This window comes from Cervus elaphus, chromosome 4, assembly GCF_910594005.1.
Source record: "Cervus elaphus chromosome 4, mCerEla1.1, whole genome shotgun sequence".
Taxonomy (NCBI): domain Eukaryota; kingdom Metazoa; phylum Chordata; class Mammalia; order Artiodactyla; family Cervidae; genus Cervus; species Cervus elaphus.
The window spans coordinates 62,223,046-62,239,152 of NC_057818.1; the positions used below are offsets into that span (position 1 = coordinate 62,223,046).

The window sequence follows — 16,107 nt, forward strand, 5'->3', positions numbered from 1 at the left end:
CTATATCTTACTAAAAAAAAAAAAAAAAAAGCAAGTGATGTAGCTATTGAAAATGGACATCTTACTTTAATCTGTGGAATTCTTCCCTGAACACTTACATCATGGTGACTTACAGGGATGTGTGACATGAATGCCAAACACCACCATTTAGATGTTCACTGCACATGTTACATTCCTGTGTCCTTAATCTTATAATGGAGAAAAATGTAAATGTTTTCTTCCTAGATAGAAGGTCTTCTCTCATCTTTGAGGTAGCAACCATCAAAAACATAACTTTGCATGCACACTAGAAATGAAGTGTAGCATAGAGTAATTTGAGAATTCAGTTACATTCATTTTGGTTTTCAAATAATCACAAATCATGTCAATATAAACAAACATACATAGCTAGTAACTGTACATGACTAAACATCACCTCTTCATCTTGTGATCCATACTAACATATCAATTTTCTATCTATTTTAACTATGAATCACTATCTACAATATTTCTCCCTAAGAGAAATGTCAGAAAACAGAATTTATGAGATACTTTCTGGTATGCATTTCCTGATATTTATTTAGATTTGATTTTTTTATAAATACTTTCCTACATTTTCTTTACATCATTCCATATCTTTCTTATATAAATAAGTCTTTTGTCTCCTGAATTGTATGTTCAGGACAAACCTCTTCCATGTCTTACTTCATTACTAGGGTTTCCCTCCAGGACATGCTCTCTGATGTCCAGTGAGGTGAGAGAGCTGATTAAAGCCTTTGCAGGTTTCCTTACATTTATGATTTCCTTCAGTATGAATTATCTGATGGTAAGTAAGACCAATGTGCTGGGTTAATGTCTTTGTCACAATCCTTACATTTATAAGAATTCTCTTCAGTATGAATTCACTCGTGTTTAGTAAGAGTTGCATAGTGACTGAAAACTTTTCCACATTCTTTATATTATTAAGGTTTCTCTCCAGTATGAATTCTCTGATGGCGAGTAAGAACTTTGTGGTGCCTAAAGCCTTTGCCACAATCCTTACATTTATAAGGCTTCTCTCCAGTATGAATTCGCTGGTGTTGAGTAAGAGCAGGGTGTTGACTAAAGTCTTTTCCACATTTTTGACATTTATAAGGTTTCTCTCCAGTGTGAATTCTCTGATGGCAAGTAAGGCCTGAGTGCCAGCTAAAGCCTTTGCCACAATCCTTACATTTATAAGGCTTCTCTCCAGTATGAGCTCTCTGATGGGATATAAGGCCTGAGTGCCGGCTAAAGTCTTTGCCACAATCCTTACATTTATAAGGCTTCTCTCCAGTATGAACTCTCTGATGGTACATAAGGCCTGAGTGCCGGCTAAAGTCTTTGCCACAATCCTTACATTTATAAGGCTTCTCTCCAGTATGAATTCGCTGGTGTTGAGTAAGAGTTGCGTATTGACTGAAAGCTTTTGCACATTCTTGACATTTATAAGGTTTCTCTCCAGTGTGAATTCTCTCATGGCAAGTAAGACCTCCTCGTTGAAGAAAGCCTTTGCCACAATCTTTACATTTATAAGGCTTCTCGTCACTATGAATTTGCTGGTGTTTAATAAGAGTTGCGTATTGACTGAAAGCTCTTCCACATTCGTGCCATTTATAAGGTTTCTCTCCAGTGTGAATTTTCTGATGGCAAGTAAGACCTGAGTGCCAGCTAAAGCCTTTGCCACAATCCTTACATTTATAAGGCTTCTCTCCAGTATGAACCCTCTGATGGCAAATAAGACCTGAGTTCCGGCTAAAGCCCTTGCCACAATCCTTACATTTATAAGGCTTCTCTCCAGTATGAACTCTCTGATGGCAAATGAGACCTGAGAGCTGGCTAAAGCCTTTGCCACAATCCTTACATTTATAAGGCTTCTCTCCAGTATGAACCCTCTGATGGCAAATAAGACCTGAGAGCTGGCTAAAGCCTTTGCCACAATCCTTACATTTATAAGGCTTCTCTCCAGTATGAACTCTCTGATGGCAAGTAAGACCTGAGTTCCGGCTAAAGCCTTTGCCACAATCCTTACATTTATAAGGCTTCTCTCCAGTATGAACTCTCTGATGGCAAGTAAGACCTGAGTGCCGGCTAAAGCCTTTGCCACACTCCTTACATTTATAAGGCTTCTCTCCAGTATGAGCTCTCTGATGGTACATAAGGCCTGAGCCCTGCCTAAAGTCTTTGCCACAATCCTTACATTTATAACCCTTTTCTCCAGTATGAATTCGCTGGTGTTTATTACAATTTGCCTGTTGACTGAAAGCTTTTCCACATTCTTGACATGTATATGGTTTCTCTCCAGTGTGAATTCTCTGATGGCAAGTAAGACCTGAGAGCTGGCTAAAGCCTTTGCCACAATCCTTACATTTATAAGGCTTCTCTCCAGTATGAGCTCTCTGATGGTAGATAAGGCCTGAGGCCTGGCTAAAGTCTTTGCCACAATCCTTACATTTATAAGGCTTCTCTCCAGTATGAATTCGCTGGTGTTTACTAAGAGTTGCATATTGACTGAAAGCTTTTCCACATTCTAGACAATTATAAGGTTTCTCTCCAGTGTGAATTCTCTGATGGCAAGTAAGATCTCTGTGTTGAATAAAGCCTTTGCCACAATCCTTACATTTATAAGGCTTCTGGCCAATATGGATTCGCTGATGTTGACTAAGTTTTGAACTCTGATTAAACGCTTTGTCACATTCTGTACCTTTGAAAGTATTCCATCCTGTAGGAATTTCCCTATGCTTACGTAGGTTGAGTATGTTAGCAAAGACTTTCTCACATTTCTTACACTTGTAGTTTTTCTGTGGATTCTGAATACTCTGCTGTTGAATAAGTTCTGAAGACTGATTAGACACATCATATTCACTACAATTGTAAGTCTTCTCTCCAGTATGTGTACTCTTATTTAGTGAAAGACCTGATGCCTGATAAAAGATATTCCTACCTGTATTACTTTTAGAATCCTTATCTGAAGATTGAGGTGCCTGATGTTTCCTAAGATCAGAGTCTTGTTCAATGTTATATCCACTGTCATTGCATGAACAGTTTCTTGCTCCATCATAAATACTCTGTAAACTATTGGGGTTGGAGCTCCTACTTAAGGCCTGACTCGTGTTATTACACATGAAAAGTTGTTTTATATTAACCCTATCATGATATGTATCAAACAGTGATGGCTGAATTAAGTCTCTTCCATTATTATCAACATTACACATTTTGGATTGGAGAGAACCTGTCTGTTGGTGGAAGAATAATGACCCGCTGCTCACAGACCCCTCAAGTTGATTATGTTGTGAGTTTTCCCCATCATTTGTAAACTTCTCCTTTTCAGACGTGGTTGAATGTATGTGTAATCGAAGTCTATGTTCAGAGTGGTCTGAACGAACATTTGGAATAGACACTGGATGACCTTCCAGATTTTCCACATTTCCCCTCAGGGAACGTGTGTGTTTCAAAAACTGATGTGAGTCATTGCTTACAAAGATACACTGCGCGGCAGACGGTGATGACTGAAACGGGTGCTTCCCCCAATTTGACTCACAGTGCTCATTTCTTCTGAGAGTCATGTCCACAGTATGTGAAGTGGTCTCAATTTCTTTCTGTCCATGTAAACATCCTCTCAGTCTGTCACATACCCTTGTATGTCCCCAGTCTTTGGTTAAATGTTCATTTCCGAGGTGAGCTCTTTCATATAGGTTTGCTTTTTGGATTAAATTTTCAAACCTTGGATTCTTTGACATCAAACCATGGGTGTTGTGAGAAGACACAGCTGAAAGATACCAAGTAAAAGCTTTCTTATCTACTATTCTCAGTGAATATCCTTGAAGATTTAGAGAAAATGGGGACCCAAGGATCAAGATGCCAGAGGATTAGGCAGATTGGAGTTCATCTCTCTCCACAAATGCATCAAGAATACATCAGAATTGGAAGAATTCTCACAGAGCCCCCTCTGAACACTAGCAAAGAACCTACACCACCTAAAAGGACAATAAGGATTCCTGCTGAGCCAGGTAGGACCAAAAAAGAAGGAGGAGGAGGAAGAGGGGAGCAACTGGGATGGGACCTGTAATCTTGGGGGGATCTGAAGAGAGAAGAGGTGTCCACATCCGGGGGAACCCCTCACTGGGGGAGCCCAGTTTGGACAGAAGGAGAGCCTCATTCTCTGTGGAGGAGAACATGGCAACCCGCGTGTGGCAGAGGGGAGTGAGAGCTGCAGATGGGGTGCTGACCCTGCCCTGCCCACCCAGCCTGAGAGGGTGTCCACCTCAAGGGTGTCCACCACTGCAGACGAGGGCTGGGTGCTGGAACGTGGGCTTTGGGGAGCAGACCCAGGCAGAGGACTGCGGTTGGCCATGAGGAGACATCCTGAGGGGACGGGAGGGAGGGAGGGAGGAGCTCTGCAAATGGGACGCTTGTGGAGGAAGCCTGCACCACCAAAGCGCAGAGCGCCATTGTTGAGTGAGGCCCAAAGGGAAGAACCCCACCGCAGCCTCTCTCCCCCGTGCTGGCCCCTCATCCCTGGCAGTAGGGAGGACCACCACCCGGGTGGGCTCTACTGAGGCCCAGCCACGGCCTCCCCCACGCCCCTCCTCCCCCGTCAGCAGACCCCTGTGCCCTGGGGCAGCCTCTGGAGCAGACACCTGTGGGTGGGCCACATGCTCAGATGGAGCTGAAAGCACAGCTGAGCCCCAGGGTTAAGGAAGCAAACCTGAGGTCTCTGCTCGCAGCTGCCCTAACCGCGCTTTTACAGAGGAAACCGGCTTTGTCAGCTCAGCCCCTGCAGAGCATCTGAAGGACAAGGGGGACGCCCCCGGTCACAGCAGGTGTGGCTTTAGCAACTGTAGACTTTGTGGGCTCAGACACGAGGCGACGCTGCCAGGCTGGAGTCTGAGCTGCCCCCACAGCACCACAGCACCTGGGACCTAGGCCCTGAGTTCAGGGGATCTATGCTGGTGACCCGGGGAGAACAACATCCGAGAGACCCCAGGGCCATGTGCCGGCATACCCATGGGTGAGGTGGGGCCAAGATCAGGGCCAACCAGGGTCACACGAGACTCACCCAATGGGTGAAAGTGACGCACAGAGCACGTCCCAAGGGGAACATCCCCAGAGCAGCAATCCTCAGGGGCTTCTCTCCCGGGGTGTGCTCCAATCCCACCTGCCTCCACACAGATCAGGATCACAGTGAAGAAACAGATCTGGGGGCACTGTTCCACCAACCAGGGCACAGACCCACCACAGACAGGGCGGTGACAACCACAGAGCGATGGGGAAGCTCCCCTCAATATCCAGGGCAGGCTCGGTTACAGCAATCAAGTGCCCATCAAGGGGATCAGGGCACAAACCTCAGGACCAAACTGAGCCCCTAAAGGGCAGGCACAAGAAATAGAGGAACTAGGATCCTGCAGCCTTCAGGGCAGAGACCACACACACAGAAAACGTAATAAAACCAGGGGACAAAGAGTGTGGAGCAGAGGAAGGGGCAAAATAATAAGCTACAAGAACCACTAAATGAAGCGGAGACACGCAGTCTAATGATTACCTTTTGCCCTAAGTCGTCTTAAATGGTGACACCAAACATTTTCAGAAATTCTAGGTGCCTTCAGTTTCTTTAATCCACTTCTTACCACTTGTGTTCTATTGGAACACATTCTATTAGATGTTTGTATCTAAAAATCATAAATGATATTGACATACAACTAATTAGAAACTGAGGGCCATCGGAAACTGATAACAAATGAGATAATAGAGTCTTAAGCAATTAAATAAGAAGTGAGATTTTAAAAAATGTGTTGGGATCACAGAGAACTCTACTCAGTTCCCTGTGGAGACCCAAAGGGAAGGAAATCTAATAAAGAGTGGCTATTTATATGTATACTTCATTCTCTTTGCTGTACAAGAGCACAACATTGTAAAACAATAAGGATTTAAATCCAATAAGGATTTAAAGGACTTAAAAGGACTTTATATGATCTAAAATGATAATAGTTTGAAACAACCATTAGAAATATGGTGGAAAATGTTCTAAACTATTTTGCCAATTTATTTAAGAAATCTTTGAGTTAATTGAATATATTAAAGTATTTTACCATTGAGGAATTGTGGCAAATACACTCCAGATATTTAAAATGAGTTCACATAAAGAAATGTGAAACATTGGTGCAATTCATAGATTTGCATTCTCTCATTTTAAGGAAGTTTTGCTTTATACACTGAAATGAGTTTAAAATGTATAAGGTCATATTTGTAGCTTCTAGTGTTTTAGAAAATATAATTCAGAAAATGAATTCTGTCTCCAATATTCCTAGAGTATTGGTAGTTTGTTTACAATTCCACTCAAACACTTCTTTCTAGAGGTAGAAACAAACTTTAAAAAGAGCATCTTATATTTACTGGTCAATGGACAGTTTTCCTAGGACCCCCAAGAAATGAAAGAGCAGCCAACTCATGCAAGTTGTCACAAGCCAAGAAGAGAATTTGAATTCTCACTGTGGATGAGAAAAGTAATCATAGATCTGAATTCATGAACGATTGAGAAGCAGAAGGAGCCAGGCAATGTCCGTCTATGACAGCAACAGAAAGGAACCCAGAGTTCTCCAAAATCATTTCCATTGGAGCACATCTTCCCAAGCCACAGGACAAAGGCTGACTTCCTCACTGCTCCTTGGACCTCTCACCTGAGTCATCAGCTCCATCCATTCACACCTACCTGGGTATGAGGCTGTTGTGTCCGTTCTCCTTACATCCCAGGGATTCTTCATTTGCTCCAGAAAGGTGACCAGGTCCGGCTTAGAGACCACAAGACCTGTTCATCAGAGAAAGGAATATTTGCTTTGCTAGAGATTCATAAGTTTCCAACCCAATATGTATTTGGGTGAGAAGAGAACACATGGGTGAATGTTAATACAGCCTAGAGGATGATTCCCCCAAATACTTTATTGAAAGCACCCTTACAACACTAACTAATACATAAAAATCAGATCCTGAGATTCTGGTCAAGTACTACAAGGCAAAAGTAAGTAGTGTAAATGTGATTTTAAGAGGAAGGTGTCACTATTTAATACCATGGAACTGATTCAATCAGCACCACGCTAGAGTGAAGGAGGCAGATTACATCAAGGAAGAAAAAGGTTAGAATCATACTGAATCACCATGAAGGCTTTCTTTCTAAACTCACAAATACCCATTTCCTGCTAGAAAGCAGGGATCTGAAGGTGTTGGTGGAAGCAGAAAATTCCAGGAGACGTTCTAGAAATGCAGGAACCAAACCCAGTGGTGGAAAAGGGATTCTGGAAGGCAGTTCTCCTCACCCAAGGAGGCCAGGTTTCCGTAGGTCTCTAACATCACATCCCTGTACAAGTCCCGCTGACCGAGGTCCAGGCATTCCCACTCCTCTTGAGTGAAGTCTATGGTCACATCCTGGAATGTCAGCCGTCTCTGAAATACAAAGTACAGATGCCATGTACTTTGGGGTCACAAAGAGTCAGACACAACTGAGATCGCAAAGAGTCAGACAGGACTGATGACTGAATGACTGAACTGAGTGACTGACTGACTGTCATATGGCCAAGAGAAGACTTCCTAACCTGACCCTAAATGAAAGCAGTAATTTCAGAGAACTGATTTTGATTTACTGTAGTTTCTGGTATCATACAGTAACATTTTCTACCACATTTTTAACCCCAAGAAAAGAGGATATGATTCACAAGAAACTATTCTGATGTGGAAGAGAAACTATAATGTAATCAGATCAACACTGGCATATTTATTTTTGAGTGTTGTACTCGTGCGACCCAGGATAAATTGTCTACCAAAAACCAGGAAACATTTTTAAAAAGCAGATTCCAAGAGTTCTGGAGTGGAGAAATTGTGCCACATTTTTACCAAGCTTATTTGAACTAGTAATATTGCAAATTCTGCTCCACAAATGACCATTCTGAACAGCAATGAAGGAGAATAGTAGGGAAGAATTCATACTTAAGTCTGAACTTTAAGTCTTTTACAGATTCTACAGGTCTTATAGGATAGTAACCTTGCAGCAAGAATCATTTTAACTATTTAGTATATACTGTATATCTTTCTGACAGTTTTTACAGAATCTTGAATGTGCAACAGAAATAATAGCTCCTCTGTCCAGAGGATTCTCCAGGAAAGAATACTAGAGTAGGTACCTATTCCCTTCTTCCGAAAATCTTAAAAAAATAGAAAAAAGCGATCAAATCATGTTAACAGGTTTGTGGACAGACACATCAACTAAAATGGGGTTATATGCTTATTAATAATTAATAGTGAAAAGTCCTCATGTCAATCAAATAAAAAATTTTAACTTATTAATAATGTACATAAATATATGAGAATGACATTATTTTATTTCTTTAAATAAACTAGAATACAGACATACAGAATATTGTAACATAAAGTAAAGCTCTGGTTCTGAACTTTTTAATTTCCTGAAAATCTATATCATTTCCAAAGAGCTATAGCTCAAATTTTAATAAAGTTGAACATAGATTAACACTAATAAGATTCTTATAAACATTTTGGAAAATAAAAAAATGTGATGAGACTCTGTGATGTGAGTGTGGAGTGTACCTGGAAATGATCAGACCTGGGCTTCAGTGACAAAAATCTCCCAAACCCAGCACCTCTACTAAACACAGTCATCTTCCAAAGCAAAGAGAAACTTAAGAGCATATGGGATTCCCCCATTAACTGTGATAGTTTAGGTACATCCCTCACTTTTTTTTCCCAAGACACTTGTTAAAGACAAAAGGAAAATACATGAGCTGCGTCGCATGGGAATCTCACAGAAGTACCTAAACCAGTGACCATCAGAGTCATGGGGTTAGAAGTACATGGAAGAATGCATTACAACTGCATGGGTATTTTGGCAATATTATGGAAACTGTGATCTGAATCCATCATTAAAAAATGTTAGTTTGAAGCAAATTTCACTTCATATATACCTCTTGTGTCATGTAGCCTAATACCACATTTAATTAGTAAGTCTTTCTTATCGACACAGAGGAAGAGGATAGTCTCAACTACATTTTTTATTTTTGAATAAAATCTGGACCACTGAGTCCATTCTATTTCCAAGGGCATTGCCTTTTGCTCCTGTTCTAAAGACCTGAAGTTGCATCCAGATATAAACTCATCATGGCATTTCCCCTACTTCCCTAGGATCCCCACACAGAACAGCATTCCACTGGGAATCCCTTATACCAGTGCCTCCCCGTGTTGGTCTTTCACAAAGGGAATATGTTCAACATTAAAACTGACAGAACAATGTTGAGAATTCATCATGCTCTATAGAAAGCCAGGATACATACATTGGATAACAGGCTCTGGGACATAAGGAAGAAACAGTCTAAAGAGCCAGTCTTCTCTAATACAAGAAAAACTGGAAAAAGTAAGCAGTTGGCAACAAACACCCTAGGTAGAAAACTTAGAAGCAGAGAATTGAAGGTTTGCAGATGTTCAGACCAGGCATTTCAGGAGGAAAAGCAGACACAGCCCCAGACCCGGGACAGGACATTTACCTGAGAAGCTGCCATTTCCTCCTCTTCTTCCTCCAGCTCTGCGTCTCTTCTGGGGATTTTTATCAAAAACTCACATCTGGGCGTTAAGTAGATAACTTTAAAGGCATCCACACAACTCTTGAATCTGCAACTGCTGCAATGATCGAGAAGAAATAGTTTTCTTGTTTCCCTTTGCCTTTTCAGAGCTCCTTTGTTACTTTCTCCTTCCTGGTCTGCAGCGGATAATCCAGACTAACCTGATATGCTAATCACATCCTGTGTTTGGTGTTCACCTTTCCTGCCTTCTCTATGCAGACCACCCCTGCGAGTTCTTCTCCTTTCTTTCTGCCTTACAGAGTGCAGGCCACAGAACAATTCCCAAGACATAACAGACAGAACTACCAGGTTACCTGACCCAGCCTGTGAGGGTTTTTGAGACAATGTAAGAGGGAGACCCAGGTCCAAGAGCCAAGAGCTGCAGCTCAGCACCTCTGTGACCTCAGGAAGGGAGCATTTAGGGTGGGAACTTCTACAAACAAAGAATGTCAGCTTGATTGATTGGGGAGGGGTTCCTTCTAGGATGGGTGTGGCTCTCCAAGACCTGGTATCTGTGCCCATGAACTATTTATTGCCAAATTCACACTGAAATGCAAGAAAGAAGAGGAAACCACTAATCCATTCAGTTCAGTTCAGTTCAGTCACTCAGTCATGTCCAACTCTTTGCCACCCCATAAAACGCAACACGCCAGGCCTCCCAGTCCATCAACAACTCCCGGAGTCCACCCAAATCCATGTCCATTGAGTCGGTGATGCCATCCAACCATCTCATCCTCTGTCCTCCCCTTTTCCTCCTGCCCTCAATCTTTCCCAGCATAAGGGTCTTTTCCAATGAATCACCTCTTCACATCAGGTGGCCAGAGTATTTGAGTTTCAGCTTCAACATCAGTCCTTCCAATGAACACCCAGGACTGATATCCTTTACAATAGACTGGCTGGATATTCTTGAAGTCCAAGGGACTCTCAAGAGTCTTCTCCAACACCACAGTTCAAAAGCATCAATTTGAAGTAGGAATTCATAGGGCCTGGACTCCATCTCGGGCCTGTCTGGGCTGATCGTGCTCGGCCACCTCTCCAGTGGACTCGGAACTCTCTGCTTAGTGCCTGTGGGAACGACAATGGAAGGATAAGACTCCCTCCAGACAGGGGAACCTTGAAGATCATATCCAGGTTACTCATCACCTAAGAGAAAACAGACACTAATCACCCCTGCCTCCGGACAGTATCTATCCGAATGTAAGCACAGGCTTATTGGTTATTAACTGGTTGGAATGTAACCGCAGACTTATTGATTATTAACTGTTTGAACACAAAACACATGAATGATGGGGTTATTGTGACTGTATTTACCCTTGCTTTGTAAGCGTCAAGGGATTGGGGTGGTGGGTTTGGACACATACACATGGGGTATAAAGATTTTCACAAATGCTGGTCAGGGCCCTTGGCTAAGAGGAGTCTCTGCCTTGGGCCCGCCAGTGTAATAAACTGCAATCCACTATCTGTATTGTCCTTCTGAGTGAGTTTGTTTCCCGGAAAACGAGGCTATAACATTTGGTGCATGGGCCAGGAAACTCCTCACTTTGAGGAGACTGATCTCATTTGAGGCCACCCCGAGGCTTTGTAGCTTGAATCTCCTAGAAGGGGGAAGGCGCCTCGCCCCTCTGGAAGGATTCTGCTTCTCAACGCCCGGACCTTTCATGTTAGCAGGTAGTGGATGGCAGCAGGGGAACTGAGCGCTCAGGTGGGGAGGAACCCACCCGGCAGGGTGGAAGAGGGGGCCTGATCACCCTCCTGGGAGGGACTAGAAGGAGCGGGGACCCACAGGAGCCTGGAATAGGCAGGCGGCGACTGCTTGGTACACAGGTCGGCGAGCGTGCTAGGGTTTAGAAAGGTAATTTGTGAAGGTCATTTAGGAGGTGTGTCCACACTGTCTCGGGGAAAGTTATTACCAAGTGATCGCCAGGGGATTTTTAGGATAGGAAACTGGTCCTTGTATGCTCATATTCTGCCCTCCCCCAGGAGGTGTCCTGTTTGCTGTGAAATTCTTGACCCCCTCTGAATTGTTAGGCTAGAAGGAGGGGGATACAGAAGTGAGTATGAATTGGCTTTTCCGGAGATGGCCTGGGACATGGGATATTTAACCCATCTGTGTTTTCATCCGCACCTGATCAAGCCCAAAAGGCAGACGGACTTTAAGGGAGAAACTGTCTTGGACCATGTGATGTTCTGGTTCGGCTGTGCTGCCAGGCGGGTGAAGACACACTGATCCCCCTTCTCTCTCTGGGATCTGGCAGGTAAGGCTCTTCTCACCCCAGTTAGGAAGGAGGCAGAATGGCAGTTTAAGTGTCACTGAGTGGAAATATCAGAAGTACATAGGGTACTGAGAACTTCGTAGATAGAACGAAAAGGAAAAGTAGAAGAAGGTCCGAGAAGGTAAGCAAGATGAGGGGAAGTGAATCTAAGGCAACTGTATTGGAGTGCATGATTAAAAATTTAAAGAAGGTATTAGGAGGAGACTATGGGGTGAAGATGAAGCCTAACCACCTCCACATACTCTGTGGTCGAATGGCCCTCTCTGGGAGTAGGATGGTCACCAGAGAACACCATGAACTCAAAAATAGTGGAAGCAATCTATACAGTAGTGACAGGAGAGCCAGGACACCTGGATCAATCTCCATCTATTGGATCAATCTCCATGGCTAGGGTTAGCTTGAGACCCTCCTACTTGGGCAAGGTCTGTATCCAGAAGGGAAAGGGAAAATGATTAATGGCACAAGAATTGACTGATGATAAAAAAGGAAATTCTACAGGATTTGGACGGGGATGACCTGCCCCCTCCCCCATGCTGGATAATGACGCGCCTGCTTCACCAGGACGGGAGGCCGCCTCAATGCCCGATCCAGGGCCGGGTGAAGTTCCTGCAGCAGCCGCTGCTCTGCCCCCAGCTCTCCCGGAGGTCCTAGAGCCGCCGTTTTGGCAGGCTCCGATCCCGGTGACAGAAGCCTCTGGCCAACACTTCCAGGATCCGGCTCCAACCGAACCGCCCAAGCTATATCCGCCTCTCCCGGTGAGGACTGACAAGAAGGGGAGGGAGACGTTGGAATTAAGCAGAGACCGCGCTCTTCCAGAGAGCCAGAGGGAACCAAAGAGAACAGACAAGAGACTTACAGTGCTAGCTGCTGCTCTGGGAAAGTCTTATCTCGGGCCCTCCGGAAAACCTCATCTGCCCGAGGGACAGGACACTCCTTCAGCCGGTCCCAAGGGAGGCCCCGGTCCCCGTTACAGCCAAACCAGTGTGCCCGGTGCAAGCTTTTGGCCACTGGAAGAATGAATGTCCTAAGGCAAGGAAGGAAGAGGAAGTTCCTGCAGTTGTGGGGCTTTCTGACTTGGAAATTAACTAGGGCTGCCAGGGCTCAGAGATATCAGGCCCCTGAGAGCCCATGGTAACCTTAAAAGTGGGGGACCAAAACACTGACTTCATAGTGGATACAGGAGCAGAACTGTCGGTAGTAACAAAACCTGTGGCACCTCTGTCCAAAAAGACTACCGCTGCAACTGGGGTCTCGGGAGAACAGATGATTAAATCGTTTTGCCAGCCCAGAAAATGTCACATGGCGGGGGGGGGGGGGGGCACCAAATTGTTCATGAATTCCTCTACATTCCTGAGTGCCCAGTACTCCTGTTCGGAAGAGACTTGCTCTCCAAACTAGGAGCACAAGTGACTTTCTCCCCTGAGGAGAGGCCTACCTTCTGGATGGACTCTATGACTTATTTGCCCTCTCTCTCAATGCCACCCCAAGATAAGTGGAGGTTGCATGAGCCTCTGAAGGAAGAACCGGCTAGGCTGGAAGAGCATGAGAGAGAGTTAACTCAATTATTCCCTGAGGTCTGGGTGGAAGACAACCCCCCCTCCCCCCAGGCTGACTAAACATCACGCCCCAGTGATAATAGAACTCAAACCAGGCACCATCCCGGTTAGAAAGTGCCAGTACCCGCTATGGATAGAGGCCTGAGCTGGCATACTGCCCCACATCAATAGATTGAAACAAGCAGGCATTCTAGTAGAGTGCCAGTCGGCTTGGAACACGCCAATCCTGCCAGTCAAAAGGGAAGGAGGACAGGACCATAGGCCTGTACAAGATCTCAGGCTAGTCAACCAGGCTACTGTGACTTTACACCTCACTGTTCCAAACCCCTATACCTTACTTAGCCTCCTCCCACCGAGGACTAAAGTTTACACTTGCCTGGATCTCAAGGATGCCTTCTTCTGCATACGCCTCAACCTGCGTCACAGCCCATCTTTGCCTTTGAATGGGAAGATCCAGTCGGGAGCACCAAACAACAGCTCATCTGGACTCCCCAACAAGGGTTTAAAAACTTCCCAGCCATCTTTGGGGAAGCTTTGGCTTCTGACCTGGACTCATTCCATCCGGAAGAGGATGGATGTCGGCTCCTACAATACCGGGATGACCTGCTGCTGGCTGCCTGAGACCAAGGAAAAATGCTGGAAAGGGACAAATGCACTGCTCCAGCTGTTGATGGAAGCAGGTTCCCGGCTGTCAAAGAAGAAGGCACAGATTTACAAAGAGGAGGTAAGGTATCTGGGGGTTGTTTTAAAGAAGGGCTCAAGGTTCCAGACCCTAATTGGGTCCTATATACTGATGGCACCAGCCTGATAAAACAAGGACAACGGCTGTCAGGTTAGCCAGAGCGGAAGGGGCCATCAAGACTGAAAAGAGATGGTGGGAATTGCCAAGTGGCAAATTATTGGTACTGGAGGAGCTGGCACACACTCTGGTAAGCCAGACACACCAAGCGACCCACCTAGGCCATGCTGCCTGCTCACAGGTGAATGCTGCCTCTCGGGGATTCAGACAAAATCCTCCGGTATTCAGCTGAAAGGCACGCTGCCCCTTGAACACCTGGGAGTGGACTTCACTGAAATGAAACCTCACCGACACTACCATTATCTGCTGGTCATGGTATGTACGTTCCCGAGATGGGTAAAAGCTTTTCCTACTTGGACTGAAAGAACATCAGAAGTAGCCCGGTGCCTGCTTAGGGAAAGAGTTCCCAGATTTGGATTTCCTACCAGCATTGGATCAGGCAATGGCCCGGCTTTTGTAACTGATTTAGTACAACAAGTAAGCAAAACTTTAAACATCAAATGGAAACTGCACACTGCATATAGGCCCAGAGTTCTGAGATGGTGGAATGAACCAACCGGACACTTAGAGACTCTCCAAGTGGGTCATAGAGACTGACTGCTCCTGGGTGGACCTTCTTCCGACGGCTCTGCTCAGACTAAGGATGACCCCACAGTCCCAAGGCTATTCTCCATACGAAATTGTGTATGGGAGTCCTCCTCCCATAATAAAACAGGTGTCAACACATTTGCCTCAGGTAAGGGGGGGATAGGAGTTCACAGCAGATGGAACTGGGTAAGGTAATAAATCGGGTAACTAAGTTTGTACAAGAAAGGGTGCCGTTCCCCCTTGGGGAACAGATTCATGAGTTTACACTTGGTGACCAGGTATGGGTCAAAGATTGGAAACATGATTTGCTAGCCCCTTGGTGAAAGGGCCCTTATGTTATTCTAACTACCCCTACTGCAGTTAAAGTTGCAGGTATTGTCCCTTGATATATCATACGAGGGTGAAGAGAGCATAACACGCAGACTCAGAAAACGCTGAGTGGACTACACAGAGGGACCACATTGATCCTCCTCCACTAAGACCATCCTTAAGAAGAAGGAAAAGAAGATCCCAGACGAGCCCCTTCAGGATGAAGCCACACAATCAACTCCTGCTGCTTAGCCTCATCAACGTGATTTTGAATTTAACTTCTGTCTCATTTCAGGACAACGTTACCACCTCATGGGCACGTTCCTACGTGGACTTCCACAACACCTACAACTTCTGGGTATGTAGGACTATGCCTCTGTCTGTGAAGGATGGACTTCCTTGGTGGGTGTCACCGCTCCGCCAAGCAGATTTTAAACCACTCTGCCCTTTTCTGGGATGACAAAGAGACTTTCCTCTCTCTTGTCAATCATAACCTCTCCTTGCTCTCTTGGTTTAAGAACTACAGTCAATAGACTGGGGTCATGGGGTTACATTTGATATAAATGCCAGTGTAACAAAAGCCTAACCTACAACAAGCCCCAGTAAACCGACCTTATTTACATGCTAGGTGGACAAGGTCTGTGTTTCAATGGTATGAGTATATTGCTGCCTTTTTCGTACCCTCTATAGGGACAACAACTATATTATGATTAAAGTAGAGGCCTTGACTAATTTCACAAACAGGTCCTCCTAGATAGAACAGAAGCCATCCAAGCCTTAAATGAAGAGCAAATCTAAATGAGAAAAGCAGTAATTCATAATAAAATGTCTTTGGACATACTCACAGCTGCTCAAGGAGGGACCTGTGCTATAATTAAGGTTGAATGTTGTGTATACATTCCTGACTTATACATTGTCACCTCTGACAATGTATCAACTACTTTAGATGACATGAAAAACCAGGTAAA

The 16,107-nt window shown here is 44.6% G+C and overlaps 1 protein-coding gene across 1 annotated transcript; it reads right to left on the reverse strand.

Annotated features, from left to right (window-relative positions):
- Positions 1-900: 900 nt before the first annotated feature.
- On the reverse strand, positions 901-12,784 carry LOC122689736 (zinc finger protein 420-like). The gene is made up of 5 exons (XM_043896438.1): positions 12,744-12,784; positions 9,540-9,672; positions 7,308-7,434; positions 6,707-6,802; positions 901-2,719 (listed from the first exon to the last, which is right to left on the reverse strand). Exons 2-5 carry the CDS (start codon positions 9,552-9,554, stop codon positions 942-944), a joined length of 2,016 nt encoding a protein of 671 aa, XP_043752373.1. The 5' UTR covers positions 9,555-9,672; positions 12,744-12,784; the 3' UTR covers positions 901-941.
- Positions 12,785-16,107: the final 3,323 nt, after the last annotated feature.

Excerpts from the sequence above, each read along its gene's own strand:
- LOC122689736 (XM_043896438.1), bottom strand. Across the intron at positions 6,803-7,307 it reads CGGAAACCTGGCCTCCTTGG|GTCTTGTGGTCTCTAAGCCG; the intron begins GTGAGGAGAACT and ends TCTGATGAACAG. Across the intron at positions 2,720-6,706 it reads CACAACAGCCTCATACCCAG|GATGGAATACTTTCAAAGGT; the intron begins GTAGGTGTGAAT and ends AAATTCCTACAG.